General features: G+C 48.5%; 1 protein-coding gene across 2 annotated transcripts; it reads left to right on the top strand.

Annotated features, from left to right (window-relative positions):
* Positions 1-6,533: 6,533 nt before the first annotated feature.
* On the top strand, positions 6,534-17,914 carry tmem178a (transmembrane protein 178a). 2 transcript variants are annotated; one of them, XR_003595625.1, is made up of 5 exons: positions 6,534-7,094; positions 8,034-8,147; positions 14,790-14,927; positions 15,241-16,379; positions 16,537-17,914. XR_003595625.1 is itself a non-coding variant. In XM_028018635.1 (4 exons), exons 1-4 carry the CDS (start codon positions 6,605-6,607, stop codon positions 15,480-15,482), a joined length of 984 nt encoding a protein of 327 aa, XP_027874436.1. In that variant the 5' UTR covers positions 6,534-6,604; the 3' UTR covers positions 15,483-17,914. The 2 variants fall into 2 exon arrangements, 1 of the variants encoding a protein (XP_027874436.1); XM_028018635.1 differs by having other exon boundaries at positions 15,241-17,914.
* The last annotated feature ends 240 nt before the right edge of the window (positions 17,915-18,154 follow it).

The raw sequence follows: 18,154 nt of genomic DNA, 5'->3' as shown, positions 1-18,154 counted from the left end.
CACACACACACACACACACACAGAGAGAGAGACACACACGTTTGCGTGGCTATATTTGTGGGGACTTTCCATTGATTTCCATTCAGAATAACTCTAACCAAAACTCAATTCACATCTTAGTCCTAAATCTGACCTTTGACCCTCTTGTGGGGACCAGGCTTCGCAATTGGTATTAGTATGTGTCAAGAAAATGGTCCCCACAAAGTATTACTCACACACACACACACCCACACCCACACAGTCCCCCCTCCAAGGTGATCTGGACCCGCGGGTCGATTTGAGCTGATGGAGCTTCGGGACTATGATCAATACCTGCTGTGGGGAGGAAGAGGAAGAGGAGGAAGAGCTGACAGGAGGCAGCTTCTGTCCCGGTGGAACCTGAGCTGCTCTGGGTCTGGTGGAGGTTCTGGTCCAACTGGGTGGAGCTGGATGTTAAAGGATCCACAATTATTTCTAATAATCAACTTTATTTTGGAAATATTTATTGTAGATGTAAAAACTATACAGTAATACATCTGTAGTTTATTTAGTTTTTATAAATTTTAATAAAATATTGTCACACGAACATTGCCACATTAGTCACGCTGCAAAGTATTCTGGGTAAATGACGTCTAATGGTCCAACTAAGAGCAACGTTATTAGCCTTTTTAATTGGACCCAGTAGGTGGAAAAAATGGCGACATCTATGGGTGAAAAATATAACAAAAGAAACACGGTACATTTTTTGTCACAAACAGCAATGTTTTAGTTTATCCACTTTATTCCTGGGAGGGTTACTGTGGAAACGATTATTAATCTTACTTCCGGGGCCCACCGGAAGTAGCAGTATTTTACTGTAATTTGTAGGTTTGACCCGAGGTATTTAAAATTAGCCACAGTTTCAACAGGTTGGCCATCGAGTGAAACTGGAAACACTTTCAGGTTTTGTTTATGTCATTAAATTAGCTCTACTTCCTAAAGGAAATGAAAATGTATGGTGTTTTGTGAGGAACTTTATCTTTTAAGGTTCCAGTAATGCCAGAATTAATAATAAATAATAAAGACGTTGTGGTCTCTGATTTAGTAATGTAATTAGACTAGTTGTGTTACCATCACCACGCCACTAGAGGCAGTATCAGACCTGAAAAGATGCCACTAAGGAGCAGATTTAGAAGTTCACAGAAAGCTACAGAATCTGTTAAAAACTGTGAGCTGAGCTGAAGTAAATTAAAGAGAGAAGTTCAAAAACATGCTGAGAGTGAAAATCCTTCCTAAAGGTGAAAATATATCACAGATTTCAAAAGAAAATAAAAACGGGAGAAATGGATAATATAGGAAATAGCGCCCCCTTCACTTCCGGAGTGCAACGGTCCCATTTCCAAATAAGGTCTGAGACTGACAGCGGTCCGTCCCGCCCTTCCTGTTTGCTGCAGAGAGGTCCTTCTTGCCGTAACCCTATTCTGCATGCAGCATGCTGTGGGGAGTAAAACCCGGACTGGAGTCTCATGACTATTCTATCAATCAAGTGGAATAGATTCTTTCACAAAACAATATTATGTGCTGTATTTGTTAGGCTTGTCCACAATGCCCAGTGGTCAAATGATGACATCACTTAAGCCACGCCCCCTGCTAATGGGAAATGTCATGTTTTACTGTGAACGGTCTCTGTCTGACCATTTTCACCTAATCAGAATGAAACTGACAGGATTTCCAATCCTGATCAGTTTTAGATGGTCATTTGGTGACATCACCTTAGCCCCGCCCCCTTCCAAAAGGAAGTCATCTGTAGTTTCGGTCTTTTTCTCTTCATTCATATAAGTTTAAACCTGAGCCAAGTGACATACAATAAGATGATGATGAATCTCTAACCAGTGGTGTCCCAAGTGGAGGCCCGGGTTTAACTCGGCTGCATCCAACGGTGACTCATTAGAAGAACATCGACCTGCTGAAGAGGAAGTTACCACCACCAGGGAGGAACTGAACCATGTGGGCGTGGCAGCATGGCGAATTTCAATCCCTCGCCGTTTGCATACGGTTGTCTCTAAATCATACATGAGCCATCTGATTTACACCAAACTGGAGATGTTATGACCTTTGTTCACCTCTAAAGAGGCCAATGCTATTACATATTTCAGCTAGCATTAGCTAGTCATTTTTCAGCTAGCATTAGCTAGTCATTTTTCAGCTAGCATTAGCTAGTCATTTTTCAGCTAGCATTAGCTGTATTGAACAGCTTTACCCAACTCACTCTGTTACTTTGGGGGGAAAACTGTCCAAAGTTCTTTGCGTTTTGCTGGTTTGCTGCTGTGATTCTAACACACCTGAGCAGCTCTGCACAGGTGTGCAGCATCTTGGCGCTCATGTTGCGTTTAAAGGCGGCTCGGAAAAATAGCCGACTGCTGAAAACAGTGACAGAGGACACAGATATGGGAAGTGCGGAAGCCCCTACTGTATCAAATCCATACAGGAATAACAGACAGTTGGCCACTTATAGGTAAAAACAACAAACAGCTTGAAGTCCAGGGGGGCACGGCTGACTCTGTGGGCGGCCAATGAACCTCAATGCCCCTCAATGCCCGCCCATGCTGCTGGGCCTGCCCTGGACCCCCCTGGATCTGCATGAAATGGTTTGTTCCTGGTGACGGTGTTCAGCAGTAGTCAGTGGAAAACATGAAGGACTGGGATGGAGAAATGTGATCTTGTCAAAACAGAATTTTTATATGTTGTCAACTTTTTTATTATTTATGGTAAATATCATATTCACACCTCCAAACATTTACAACAAAAACCTAATTTCCAGATTTTATTATCTTCTATTAATATCTATTTAGAATCCTTAAAAATCAGCTCAAATGCTAAAGCCATTAAATCATAACTGCCCTTAAAGAACTGCAACCCTGGAGCACCGATTTGATTTTGACATTGAGAAATAATTGTTCTATGTTCTGTAAAGCCCGTTTATGTTATATCTGTTTGTAACTATTACTGTTCTATGTTGTTCACATATGTTCTTTGTTTGCAATAAAAAAAAAGAACGACTGTGGCAGTTTCTAAGCTGCTAAGAAAAATAATAAAATCAGGTTTTCAAAAAATAAAAAATAGAGAGAGGGAGAGAGAAAAAGACAAGAGTGTCAATTTGTAACCCAGTTTTTCTCCGAGAGGTGAGTAGACTGTGTGAGATTATCAACCATTTAGCATAGTTAGCTTAGCTACAGACGACTGTTTGCCTCCATTTCACTAGCATTTAATGAATTCAGGGGGAAAGAAGTTACTAACATATTAATATATTTAACTTGTCCCTGTACCTTTTACCATGTAACAACAGCTGAGTCAGTCAGCAGCAGCTCTAACCCCGATACCAGCATAACCTTTAACCCCTGTTCCAGTGAAAAAGGTGAGCAACATTGTGTCCAATGACAAGCTAGTTAGCATCATTCCAGTGAGTCTGTAGGGATTTCTCTGTCTTTGTTCTTTTTATAATGACGCAACAAAAACAATATATTTATTACTGACAGAAATTCAAACAACCTTTATATAATGATGATAAAAACAGTTTTACCTTAACTTGTGTTTAAATTATAGATATGTTACTACGCCCTCTCCTGAGTGAAATTAAAGCTGCACTATGTAACTTTTATAGAAAATACATATTTTTTAACATATTTTTTCAAACTGTCATTATGTTGTCGAAGTATGGCATGAGAGATGATTTGTGAAAAAATGACTTCCTCTGCCTTCTCCCAGTGCTCTCTAGAAACAACCAATTAGAGGCAACGAGGCGGGTTTTAGTGCTGTCAATCACAATCTCATGTGGCTGCTCATCTTTCCTCCCCATCGCTCTGTGCTATGCTATAGCTCGCGCAGCCTGTTGTAAATGCTCAGTCTAGTTAGCATAGCTACCAGTGACAGCAGATAAACCTTTTTCCTGTAATAAGTTGTTTTTCCACTATTAGCACATTTAGCAGTGAGTGAATGAGGTTCCTCCTGGGGAGAGACATTTCAGTAATCTAAAACTAATTTAAAAAAATGTAAGCAGCCTACTTGCAAACAGCATGCAGACTGTTGCATGTAAAATTCATGAGAAGTAAATATTGTGCTAGTATCCAAAGAAAGCGAGGCCGTTGCAAACCTTTAAAATTTGACGCCTTTTATGGGTCAAATAGACAGAAGAAATTTATTTTTTTTGTCATGGGGCCCAAGATTTCTGGCGGCGCCCCTGTGTCCAGTAGAGCTTCCTGTTTTCAAAGCCTCCTGCTTTTAGTAGATTCCTGTTTTATTTTGGAGAGTGTGGGGTTTTCTCCTCACTTCCTGTTCTTGAAGCTCCTGTCGGTTCTGTTTTATCTGGTCGGGTTTGGGGGGAGGTGTTGAGTTACAGGAAGCAGCAGAGGCCAGCAGGGACGCTCCTGAATTATTGATCGCTCTCATAGCTTTTATTTTCTTCCTGGGATGACGGCAGAAGCATTCACCTGAGATTTCCCAGGAGGCCTCAGTCACCCGGTCGCCACAGAAACAAGATAAAGCTGACAAGGACGAAGATGAGTCCAGTCGAGTCACATGACCCTGACTCTCTCCAACAAGAAAACACACCCGGACGCCCCCACCCACTAATCCCTCCATCGATCTGCAGACTCAGCGCTAATCTGGAGTTTCCTTCACAACCGAATTTCAAAATAAAACCACTGGATTATATCACCTGCTCATTAAGGTGCCTGTGCTAGCCCTATTCATCTCTGAGCCAAATATTTAGATTTGACACTAAATCACTTGCTGATAACCGGAAGTGGACCACCAAAATAAAAAGATGGGTCTTCATAAACCGTCATGTCTCCAATCATCATCGTTCAGCTGAAAACAGAACGAGTCGAGATGCTTCAGCATCTCACCAGCAGGACTTATGGAGGAATTGGCTCAGCCTTTATTTTGAAAGTCCCCCTCCCTCCACCTATCTCAAAGTAAATTTCTATTTTGGCTAAACATGTAGCTCTGAGCTAACTGACTAGTTTGGAGATGAATATTTAGCTATCAATCAATCAAATGTTATTTGTTGATCACATTTCAGCAACAGAACAAAGAATCGAAACTTTCCATTTAGTCCCAACGATAAATTATTAAACCGCTGAGTGATTTATAAACAACCAGTGAAGTACTGAAGAACCGGGTGATGTAGAACCGGGTTGTGTAGAACCGGGTGGTGTAGAACCGGGTGATGTAGAACTAGGTGGTGTAGAACAGATTGGTGTAGAACCGGGTGATGTAGAACCGGGTTGTGTAGAACCGGGTGGTGTAGAACTAGGTGGTGTAGAACAGATTGGTGTAGAATCCGAGGGTTCCAGGATCCACCTTGGGAACCCCACATGTGACCTCTGACCTCTTGAAACAGAAATCCCAGTTCTTCAGGTTGGACTGGAACCAGTTGAGCTCTGGACTGGAAAGTCTGACCCAGTTCTCCAGTCGGTTCAGTAACATGATCAGAACCAGATCTGTGGTTCTTCCACCGTCTGTGTTTATATGGATAAACTAGACCTTTAACTAGGCCAGTCTCAGTGCTGCGGTAACCATGGAAACCAGGTTACCGGAAACAGCTGCAGGTTGGAAATCCAGACGGATTCTACCAGGTTTGGTACCTGCTGCTTCTGAAACACCTGACCAGGTGAGGTTAGGGTGACCAGACGTCCTCTTTTTCCCGGACATGTCCTACTTTTCAGACCTAAAAAGATGTCCGGGGGGAATTTAAAAATCGTCCGGGATTTTGGTCAACTGCCTCAAAACACATTACATAGTTTACAGTGCATCGTAGGGCACTGCGCACGGCGTTGCGTGTCACCTTATCCCTCAGCCGCGTCAGTGCGGGCAGCCCTGCAAACAACATGCGAAAGCGGAAATGTATGTAGTTTTCCCGCTCTTAGACTTTCTGCCCCCCCCCCCCCCGCTGCAGGTTGTCCGGATTTACCCCAAAGTAAAATATGGTCACCCTAAGGTGAGATGAGTTTGTGATGAAGGACATCCAGACAGTGATTTAATGATTCATTATTTCTTCTGGGGTTTTATAAGGAAATAGTTGAAATTGGGTTTATGTTGGATAAACAGTGGTGCTGGATTTAGGGTGGATGTGGAGATTAATCCTCTAATTTCTAAATAACTGGGATTATTGCTCTGAGCGAAATCCAAATTTAGTCTGAAACTTTATAACTTAACGCAGAAAGGCGGCGCAGTCTCTGAAAATATGACTTTGTTTTTTCCTCTTCAAAGAATTAAATAATAATCTGAATAATCCAGATTAACTGAACATGATGATGCGTAATCAGAGGGACTGTCGTTCTGTTGGACTGGACTCAGAACCAGCAGGTGGTTAGAACCTGTTGATGACATCAGATGGTGTTGTTGCAGCATCACCTGGACAGGTGTAGGTCAAAGTTTACTTCGGTTCTTTGATGTCAGCAGGAAGGGAGTCACTGGAAGTTTCTAGAACAATAATGACACTGGGCTTTTATTGTGAAGGGCCGGCTTCCGGTGCAGCAGCCCACCTGCACGCACCTTGACGCAGCTCAGAGGCCAGTCGGCATGACAACGCGCTCTCCAGGGCAAACCGGGAACAGCTGATGGAGGAGGAGGATGGCAGCTCAGCATGTCCAGTAACGGAACCCGCGCAGACAGCAGAACCGCCGCCGGTTCGGTCCAGCTGCCGGCCATGGAGAGAGCGCGGCCCATCACGGTGAAGGTGTCCGCGGTGAGCCTGGCGCTCAGCTCGCTGTCCCTGCTGCTGCTGGTCACCGCCATCTCCACCGACCACTGGTACCAGACCGACACCCGCAGGCACAAGCAGAACTGCGACGGTTCCGACTCCAACGACCAAAAGAACCGGGAGATGCCCATCTACCACCTGCCGCTGGTGGACACCGGCGGCGCCGCGGCCCGGCAGCGGGACGTGGCGCTGATGAAGCCCGTGCATGTGGGCAGCAGGGAGGAGGAGCTGCTGGAGAACTGGCGGGCCATCCTGGGGATGGGCATCCTGGAGACGGAGTGCGGCAGGCCGCTGTTCTCCACGCACTCCGGCCTCTGGAGGAAATGCTACTTCAAGGGATTGGACCCGGACATCGACAAGCTGATCGACCGGGGTGCGTGAACCGCGCGCGCGCGCGCGCGCGCACACACACACACACACACACACACACACACACTGATAAATGCACCACCGATGAGGGATGGATGGCAATGTTTAATCACGTGATCTGCTGCTGCGGATGTTCCGTTCAGACACCTGAGCTTCCTGTAGGTGTGACCCCTGATGACATCACAGGAGGTCATAGAACAGAAAGCTGACTGCGAGGACGTCAAAGGTCCCCTGGTGACGTCATGAGGTCATCAGTCTGTGTTGAAATTGAACTGGAGTGAGAAGAAGCTCAGTTTGGACTCAACCCAATACCTGCCGGTACCAGTGAACTGGGAGGACTGGTGGGACTGGCAACCTGTCCATGGTGTCAGCAGTTGAGAGCTGGTTCTGGTTCTTCTGGTTTTTGTTCTGCTGGTTCTGGTTCTTCTGGTTCTTGTTGGACACACCACCTGCAGCTTTCCTCCAGCCTCCTGCTGTGACCCGGTTTTCCCTAGAGCTTCCTCTGGTTGGATGGTTTGTTCGGGTTCTGGATCTGATCCCGGTTGGACTCCTGTAGAACTCTTAGAAGAACATCCAGCGGTCCAGACGCAGGTTCCAGAACGATCTGGGTTCCAGATCCTGTCCAGGTGTTGAAGACGTGCAGCTGGATAATGCTGACCTCTGACCCGACCCAACAGCGGTGGGCCAGGACGGATCAGAACCAGGGTCCTGCTGACCTGAGACCAGCAGACTGGGTCCTACCAAATGCTCTGACCCACTCTGGACCTGACAGAACCAGAACCACAGATTACATCAGCCTCCATTAGTCAAGTTAAAGCCATGCCGCATCACTACATTTCCCATGATGCACCTGCCACTCTGACCCTGATGGTTGGCAGGTTATTAGGGCGCTTCTGCTGGTTGATGACATCATCAAAGGTGTGTCTCACCTGTGTGTCTGCAGGTATCGCAGATCGCTGCACGGCTGTGAAGTACCACTTCTCTCAGCCAATCAGATTAAGGAACATCCCTCTGAACCTGACCAGGACCATCCAGCAGGACGAGTGGCACCTGCTGCGTAAGCACACACACACACACACGCACGCACGCACACACACACTTGTATGTTTGTTTCTGTATGTTTGCAGGGACTAAACATTGACTTCCATTCATTTCTAATATGAACCTGAAAACAGTTCCTGTAGGTTCCTATTGGTTCCTGTTGGTTCTTGTTGGTTCCTGTATTCTCCTGTGGCTTCCTGTGGCTCCTGATGGTTCGTGTAGGTTCCTGTAGGCTCCTGTGGGCTCCTGTTGGTTCATGTGGGTTCCTGTATTCTCCTGTTGGTTCCTGTGGCTCCTGATGGTTCGTGTAGGTTCCTGTAGGCTCCTGTGGGCTCCTGTTGGTTCATGTTGGTTCCTGTAGGTTCCTGTGGGCTCCTGTTGGTTCATGTGGGTTCCTGTAGGTTCCTGTGGGCTCCTGTTGGTTCATGTGGGTTCCTGTATTCTCCTGTAGGTTCCTGTAGGCTCCTGTGGGCTCCTGTTGGTTCCTGTTGGTTCCTGTAGGTTCCTGTGGGCTCCTGTTGGTTCCTGTTGGTTCCTGTGGGCTCCTGTTGGTTCCTGTTGGTTCCTGTAGGTTCCTGTGGCTCCTGATGGTTCGTGTAGGTTCCTGTAGGCTCCTGTGGGCTCCTGTTGGTTCCTGTTGGTTCCTGTAGGTTCCTGTGGCTCCTGATGGTTCGTGTAGGTTCCTGTAGGCTCCTGTGGGCTCCTGTTGGTTCATGTGGGTTCCTGTATTCTCCTGTTGGTTCCTGTGGCTCCTGATGGTTCGTGTAGGTTCCTGTAGGCTCCTGTGGGCTCCTGTTGGTTCATGTGGGTTCCTGTAGGTTCCTGTGGGCTCCTGTTGGTTCATGTGGGTTCCTGTAGGTTCCTGTGGGCTCCTGTTGGTTCATGTGGGTTCCTGTATTCTCCTGTAGGTTCCTGTAGGCTCCTGTGGGCTCCTGTTGGTTCCTGTTGGTTCCTGTAGGTTCCTGTGGGCTCCTGTTGGTTCATGTGGGTTCCTGTATTCTCCTGTTGGTTCCTGTAGGCTCCTGATGGTTCCTGTAGGCTCCTGATGGTTCGTGTAGGTTCCTGTAGGCTCCTGTGGGCTCCTGTAGGCTCCTGTAGGCTCCTGTAGTTCTATTTCATCCCTACTGACCGCCAGAGGGCGTTGCTGAAAGCACTGAATGTTCCCTTCGCGCATGCGCCGTTCAGTAATAATATCAACAGAGTCACACCTGTGACATATCGGATGATCAATCAGAGGCTATATAGCCTGACGTCACCCGATGCTCTGTTCCTCTTTTCTTCTCACGTGCGGTTCGCTTTGTATGGCATCGGCCTTTTGGATTTCTGGATCTTTCTCCGTCGTTGGACGCCCGACTGCCAGTTGGCCGGAGTAGCCAGTCGCCCTCCTAGCGCTGAGACGGATCTTCGTTCAAGGTACTGTTTGTTGGAGATGACAGCATTTGCGCCTCTTTTCCCAATTCGCAGCTTATAACCACTGTGTTTGTACACATGTTGGAGCTTAGCTAACGGTGTTAGCCTTTCTAAGATTTGACATTTCGCTTTAATTGGTGACGGTAGCGTTCTCCGCCCCCTCTCCCAATCTTGATTTGATTTTCATTCTATACTGGACGTAGCGGAACGTGTCTGCCTGTCGTTGGTCTGCTGTTTTTTCTGTAATTGGTGACGGTAGCTGCTCGCCTCCTCTCCCAATTTCAGCCGATCTTGTGATCTTAGTTTTGTGTTTGGCTCACCTGACTCTTGTTTGCTGCTTTAATTGGTGACGGCAGCGTTTTCCCCCCCTCTCCCAGTTTTATTTTTTTCGTCCTTTAGCTGACGGTGTCAGCCCCTTTGTTGCCATTTTTAACTGATTGGTGACGGCAGCGTTTTCGCCCCCTCTCCCAATTTTGGCAAGACTCCTGTTCGGAGTTCTGGGTTGGGCTACGTGTTGCCCCTCCGTGTTTCTTTAATTGGTGACGGCAGCGTTTTCGCCCCCTCTCCCAGTTTTATTATTCCACCCTTTATTCTGGACATAGCTGACGGTGTCAGCCTCATTTTGCTCTTTTATTGTGATTGGTGACGGCAGCGTTCTCCGCCCCCTCTCCCAATCGTAGTCTGCTCTGTCTGCCTGTGGTTGGACTCGCTTCAGTTTTGGACATGATTAGCTCCCACTGTTGTGCGGATTGCGGGGCTGTGCTTCAGGCAGATGATGGTCACGACCTGTGCCATGTCTGCCTTGGGCACGATCACCTGGCTGAGGCCCTGTCAGAAAATCCTTGCATGAACTGCAGCTACATGCTCCATGCAGTGAAAGTGGCTCGACTGGCCCAGTTACGCCCTGAATGTGGAAATGACCTTCCACCTTCTGGGCAGGTGGCCACTCCTAGGCGCTCTAAACGCAGGACTGAGACCACAACCTCTGTGGCTCCTCCTAAGAAGAGGCGAGCTAAATCTGATCGGGGTCTTTCCACAAGGGTTGAACGATTGTCTGTGGAGATGAAATCCCTTCTTCAGGCACCTCAGGTGGATGCTCCCATGACTGGGTTCTCTTTCCCAACTGTGCCAGTGTTATCTGTGGAGGACGATGTGCTGTCTTTGGCTGCCTCTGACTCTTACTTTGGGAATGAGGAGGAGGAGGCACAGACGTCTCGCGCTTCGAAGACTGGCTCACACTCTTCGTCTCAGAGTGCGGCTAGTGGCTCAGGTGACAGTTCCATGCAGTACATCATGCATATGGCCTTGAGATGGCTGCAGCTGGATGTCCCGCAAGTGCTGGAGTCCGTTCCTGGCAGTGCCTTTTTCAGGCGTGGACAAGGCCCTACTCCCTTTCTGTCCCTCCATTAGAGGAGTATCTCAGGGAGTTGCATGCTTGTTGGCAGGACCCTAGAGCCTTTTCACGTCTCTCCACAGATGGTCGGGTGTTGGCAGCTATGCATGATTCGGTCAAGGCAGGCTTGGATCATATGCCTGCGGTCGAACCTGCTATTGCCTCGCTCATTGTGTCCCCAGATGAAGCCCTGCGTGATGATGTTCGGTGCCCGTGGGCTCAATATCGCATTACAGATTGCTTCCTCTGTAAAGCGTATAATGTTGGAGCTCGTGCCGGCCACCTTGGCAATTCCTTGGCGCACCTCATGGTTGCCCTTTCAGAATACCAGTAGGGCAGATACAGCTATCGGCTTTAGCAACGCAGTTCTTCAGGCCTTTGCATTCATGACCAGAGAGCTTGGGCGTGTGATGTCCTTTCTAGTCCAGGCTCGCCGACAAGTCTGGCTGGCTCAGTCCACATTGACTGAAACATGCCGCAGGACCCTCCGCAGCGTTCCTGTGGTGCCAGAGGTGCCAGGGGAGGTACAGCAGAGACCCAGTAGGGACATTTGTGTGCCGGTCCGTCAACCAACCAGGCACACCCGGGCCACAGACTTTGGTCGCCGCCCCCCCAGAATCCCTATGGGTCGTGGGGAGAGAAAGTGAGGCGGCCAGGCCAGCCGTCAGATATTTTTCTCATCAGCAGCTCAGTTACTGGGCTGCTCTCACTGCCGATCCATGGGTAGTTGCCACTCTGACCCATGGTTACCGGTTATATTTCCAACGGCGGCCTCACATCTCACACCGGGTCAGAGTGACCGTCATCACCGACCCGGTGAAAGCTCAAGCCCTGGACTAGGAGCATTCTGCACTCATGGCCAAGGGTGCAATCGAGGCAGTGGATTTCTGCGGCAACCCAGAGGCTACTATTCAATGTATTTCCTTGTGCCAAAAAAGACAGGCGGATTTCGTCCCATTTTTGATCTCAGGGGACTCGATCAGTATTTAAAAGTCCTGCCATTTCACATGCTCGTGATGGCAGAGATTCTTTGGGCTGTGACAAACGGAGAATGGTTTCCATCAATTGACCTCACAGATGTGTACTTTCATGTACCTATTGCAGCGGAACATCGCCACTTCCTCAGGTTTGCCTATCGGGGTCGCCACTGACAGTTCTGTGTACTCCCGTTCGGCCTCTCCCTTTCCCCAAGAGTGTTCACTTGGTGCATGAAGGCAGCCCTCTCTCCTCTGCAGGCCTGCGGCATGAAGGTTCTGCCATACCTCGACGATTGGCTTCTCTGCACCCTGTCTCGAGAGCATGCATCTCGTTATACGAGTCGCCTGCTTGCTCATGTGTCTTGGTTGGGCCTCAAGGTGAACTTGGAGAAAAGCTGTCTGTTTCCATCGCAGACAACCACTTTTCTTGGGTTGCTTTTGGATTCTCCCTCCATGACAGCCTGCCATCTGTCCGGAGGGTGGACGACATTCTCCAGCTGGTGAGTCGATTCAGGATGGGCAGGCAGCTTCCTTATATCGCCTTCCTGCAGCTGCTGGGCAAACTAACATCGGTTACTTGGGCCATCCTTGGCCCGGGGTCCTCCTATATGCCTTTCCGCCCCTTCCCTGATTTGGCCGACTCTTCAGAGTGTTCTCGAGGAGGGCCACAGGATGTTGCTAGTAGCTCCGTATTGGCCGGCACGGCCATGGTTCCCACTTCTATGGAATCTGTGTCACGGGGTCTCATGGTGTCTTCTGGCCAGGAGGGATTTCCTGTCTCAGTTGGGGGGTCGGACAGGGCGTCCCGATCCCCAACGCCTCCGACTGTGGATGTGGCCACTGGGAGGCTTAACCAGCAGCTGACTGGGTGTTCAGCTCCCGTCAGGCACACTATTTTGAGTGCCAGGACATTCTCCATTTGTCAACAATATGAAAACAGATGGCGTCTGTTTTCCCGGTGGTGTTCTGCCCGTAATGATGATCCAGTCACCTATGCGGCACCCACTATTTTGGAGTTTCTTCAGGCTCTTCTAGATAAGGGGCGCTCTCCTTCAACGCTTAAGGTATATGTAGTAGCTATATCATCTAGTCATGCTGACACTGATGGCTGTACAGTGGGGAGCCATAATCTGGTTTCTCTTTTTTTGCATGGTGCTCGTAGACTGCACCTGCCAATTTTTCCACGAGCACCAGTTTGGGACCTGTCCTTGGTCCTCAGTGCTCTGTGCCACCCTCCATTTGAGCCTTTGGTTCAGGCGGACCTCAAATGGTTGTCATATAAGACTGCTTTTTTGTTGGCTATTGTCTCAGCTAAGAGGGTCAGTGAGCTACATGCTCTTTCTGCCAGCCCATGATGTCTCAAATGGAGTTCAGATGGCTCTGGTGTTACCTTGTGCCCAAACCCGACGTTTGTCACTAAAGTGTTTTCTCATTCTCATTGTAACCAGCCATTGAGATTGGTGCGTTTTCAGCCAACGTCAGGGAAACTGGTGATAGTTCTGAGTCACTGTGCCCAGTGAGGGCAATGGAGGCATATATTGCAGCCACTGCTGCTATAAGATGCTCAGACCAGCTGTTGTGTTATGAGGGCCCTAGATTAGGTTGTCCTCTGTCCAAACAGCATCTCTCCCATTGGATTGTGGATGTCATCTGCCATGCCTACGCTGCAGGGCGCCCCCCCCAGCCAGTCGGCGTGAAGGCACACTCTACCAGTAGCGTTTCCACTTCCTGGTCAGCCTGGAGAGGAGTTCCACTGGAAGCTATATGTGCTGCTGCATCATGGGCTTCTCCAAGCACGTTCACTAGATTTTACAATGTGAATGTGGCCTCCTCCCATCCTCTGGACCAGGTTCTTTTACACGGGTCCTCTGGGCCTTCTCAGTGAGGTATGTGCTCAGGATTCCTTGTGACATCGCTGGTATTAGTCATTCAGTGCTTCCAGCACCGCCCTCTGGCGGTCAGTAGGGATGAAATAGAACGAAAGTTACGTATGTAACTACGGTTCTATGAATCCCGGATGACCGCCAGAGATTCTCTGTCACTCAGAATCCTTGGATTTTGCGAGAAGATTCTGTAGGAACAGAGCCTTGGATGACGTCAGGCTATATAGCCTCTGATTGATCATCCGATATGTCACAGGTGTGACTCTGTTGATATTATTACTCGATCGGCTCATGCGCGAAGGGAACATTCAGTGCTTTCAGCACCGCCCTCTGGCGGTCAGTAGGGATTCATAGAACCGTAGTTACATACGTAACTTTCAGTTCCTGTTGGTTCCTGTAGGCTTTGGCCCCACAGGAACCAACAGGTTCCTGACACACAGGAAAATGATTCCTGCAATGCTTCAAATACATGGCACACACACACACACACACACACAATGTGAAGGTTACCTGCAGGCTGACATCACCTGAGTGATGTCACTCAAGTGATGTCAGCCTCCCATTGGCTGTACTGGAGCTCCTTAGTTCCTTCTTACTGTGTGTTGCCAGTTACCATGGAAACATCCTAGGGTGGTTATGTAACAGAGGGGGGTGAGCAGGAGCCGGTTACCACGGCAACAATTTATGGGTCTCTGAGCCTCATTAGACACATTAGAAACTGAAGAAGAGATGTTTTCCTGGTCTTCAGCCAGAACCAGAACCAGAACCTGGCACTCTGAGAACTTCCTGCCTGCTCATGTAGTTTGACAGCACAGGTCCAGATGCTCACTGCTGTGTGTGTGTGTGTGTGTGTATATATATATGCATATATAAATATATACATATATATTTATATACGTATATAAATATATACGTAGAAGGAATATGTGTATATATATATATATATATATATATATGTATACACACACACGTGTGTGTTGTGTGTGTGTCCTCAGATCTGCGGCGCATCACGGCGGGCTTCCTGGGCATGGCGGCCGCCGTCCTGCTGTGCGGCAGCATCGTGGCGTCGGTCGGCTTCTTCTGGGAGGAGAGTCTGACGCAGCACGTCTCCGGCCTGCTCTTCCTTATGGCAGGTAGGGGGCGCCCCCTGCTGGGGCAGCCAGGCGCTGCAGCACACACCGGACCGATCCGACCCAGACACAGAACCACAGATACGATTATACACGGTCCATTAAAGAGTGATCTGTTCAGAACCAGAACCGGACGGCGGCTAAGCAGCAGGTGTGATTCCAGCCAGGAGGAAGACCTTCCTGTTTGGGTCTCGGTTCTGTTTGATTCACTGAAAGTCCTGAGGTTCTGACCCACTGAGGTTCTACTGGTTCATGTTCTGCTTTCAGAACCCAGGATCCTTTGTGTGTCCTGACCCAGCGTTGCTTCTGTCTTCAGGGATCTTCTGCACCATTTCTCTGTGCACGTATGCAGCCAGCGTGACCTACGACCTCTCCAGGAACCCGCCCTTCATCTATGGTCTCCCGTCCGACGTGGACCACGGCTATGGCTGGTCCATCTGCTGCGCCTGGGCCAGCCTGGGTCTGACCGTCGCCTCCGGCTGCCTCGGAACCGCCTTCCCTTTCCTCAGCCGGGCCGGCGCGCTCCGATCCAAAACGGCCCGTGAATCCTCCGTGTGAGCCGCCGGTACCGGCTGTGCGACTTTGGACCTCAGGTGGACAGACTCACCTGTCTGTAGATGCTTTGTGTAGGTAGCGCCCCCTGGTGGAGGTGAACTAAGGAAGTGTTAACTGAATCCAGTTGGGCTCTGACCACAGCAAATTTTCAGGTGTTCTGCTATGACATCACAGGTGGGCGTGGCCACACGGACCGCTGCTCCTCACAGTTTCTCCTGAGAGTTTTATTTTGGAGGATGAGGAATGTTTTTCATTCCACTGGGCTCCCCACTGCCCAGGTCTGGACTTGTTAAAAATCACAGCTTGTTAACATGTCTGGACTCGTTAACTCAACTCGTTAACGTCTCTGGACTCGTTAAAATCTCTGGACTCGTTAACGTCTCTGGACTAGTTAACATCTCTGGACTAGTTAATATCTCTGGACTCGTTAACGTCTCTGGGCTCGTTAACATCTCTGGACTCGTTAACGTCTCTGGACTCGTTAAGATCTCTGGACACGTTAACGTCTCTGGACTAGTTAATGTCTCTGGACTAGTTAACGTCTCTGGACTAGTTAACGTCTCTGGACTAGTTAATATCTCTGGACTCGTTAACGTCCCTGGACTAGTTAATATCTCTGGACTAGTTAATATCTCTGGACTCGTTAACGTCCCTGGACTCGTTAACGTCTCTGGACTAGTTAATATCTCTGGACTAGTTAACATCTCTAGACTCGTTAACATCTCTGGACTCGTTAACGTCTCTGGACTCATTAACGTCTCTGGACTAGTTAATATCTCTGGACTAGTTAATGTCTCTGGACTAGTTAACGTCTCTGGACTCATTAACATCTCTGGACTAATTAATGTCTCTGGACTAGTTAACGTCTCTGGACTCATTAACATCTCTGGACTCATTAACGTCTCTGGACTAGTTAATATCTCTGGACTAGTTAACGTCTCTGGACTCATTAACATCTCTGGACTAATTAATGTCTCTGGACTAGTTAACGTCTCTGGACTAGTTAATATCTCTGGACACGTTAACGTGTCTGGACTCATTAACGTCTCTGGACTAGTTAATATCTCTGGACTAGTTAACATCTCTGGACTAGTTAACATCTCTGGACTCATTAACGTCTCTGGACTCGTTAACGTCTCTGGACTCATTAACGTCTCTGGACTAGTTAATATCTCTGGACTAGTTAACATCTCTGGACTCATTAACGTCTCTGGACTCGTTAACGTCTCTGGACTCGTCAACGTCTCTGGACTCGTTAACGTCTCTGGACTCGTTAACGTTTCTGGACTTGTTAATGTTTCTGGACTCGTCAACGTCTCTGGACTCGTTAACGTCTCTGGACTAGTTAACGTCTCTGGACTAGTTAATGTCTGGACTCGTTAACGTGTCTGGACTCGTTAACGTTTCTGGACTCGTTAACGTTTCTGGACTCGTTAATGTTTCTGGACTCGTTAACGTCTCTGGACTCGTTAACGTCTCTGGACTCGTTAACGTTTCTGGACTCGTTAACGTTTCTGGACTCGTCAACGTCTCTGGACTAGTTAATGTCTCTGGACTCGTCTCTCAGCTTGATAAATTTGTGGATTCCAGGTGTTTCTGCTCCAGCCCAGGTCAGGTGACTGCAGGTGATCATCTGATTGGATGAAACAAACGTCTCTACTGAGCGTGCTCAGAAGTTTCAGTCTGTAGGACGAACTGGGCCAGTGGTTGCTTAAGAACCGGACCTGCAGAACGGACCTGAAACTCTGCTGCTCCTGTCCAGAATTCTGCTGCTTGGGTCCAGTTCCATCAGAACGTGAAGGCGAGTCAATCGGACCTTACCGGGTCAATGGGTTGGTTGGTTCTGGTTGGAGAAGCCCAGAGATTGGTTCTGTGAACGTTGGACCACAGCCTGGATGTAAATACTGTAAATGTTCTGATCTGGTATTATTCTGCAGCCGTGTTCTGATAGTTCTTTTCATTCAGCTACTGAGCCACAAACTGGAAGGAACCAACCGGACCGAACCAGTTTCCAGGTCAGAGAGTTTATGGGTCAGAAAAAACAGAACCAGGTACATTTCACTGACCACCCTGGTTCTGCCTGAGCTATGGCAGAATCTGCTCCAGAACCCGGGTCTGGATCCAGCTGCTTCCCAGATGGAACTTCCTCAGAACCCAGTATACCGGTCCAGTTCTGTTACTGTGGAGCCGGGTCAGGAACTCCTGGATCAGAACAAGATGCCTCAAGTCCATCTCAGCCGTCCAGGTTTCTGTCCTCATTGCCCAGAGACTCTCTGACCTGTTAATGTCAGCCGCAACCGATCCCTTACAGAACCTTGTGCTGGGTTCTGCTGCCCCCCACTGGGTTCTGCTGCCCCCCACTGGGTTCTGGAGGTGCCTCTGTATCCGCTGATGTCATTCTGAGATGTATCTGTAAATAAACGATGTAACGCCTCCATGTGGCTTCATGTTTTTGTTTCTTACAGTTAAAATGTGAGTAACTGCCTTTGACCTTCAGATGCCCATGACCGGACCGGTTCTTCTGGGCCTGTGTGCTACGTTGCAGAAGGTCGGGTTCTGTTCCCCCATTGGGCCTGCAGATGTGTGAAGTCAGTCAGTGTGATTTCAGAGAAACGTGGTTTCTAGAAGCTGCTGTGAGGATGATGAGCACCGACTCTTCCTCTCTCTGCTGCGGA

This window comes from Xiphophorus couchianus, chromosome 5, assembly GCF_001444195.1.
Source record: "Xiphophorus couchianus chromosome 5, X_couchianus-1.0, whole genome shotgun sequence".
Classification (NCBI taxonomy): domain Eukaryota; kingdom Metazoa; phylum Chordata; class Actinopteri; order Cyprinodontiformes; family Poeciliidae; genus Xiphophorus; species Xiphophorus couchianus.
This window is presented reverse-complemented; position numbering and strand designations above follow the sequence as displayed.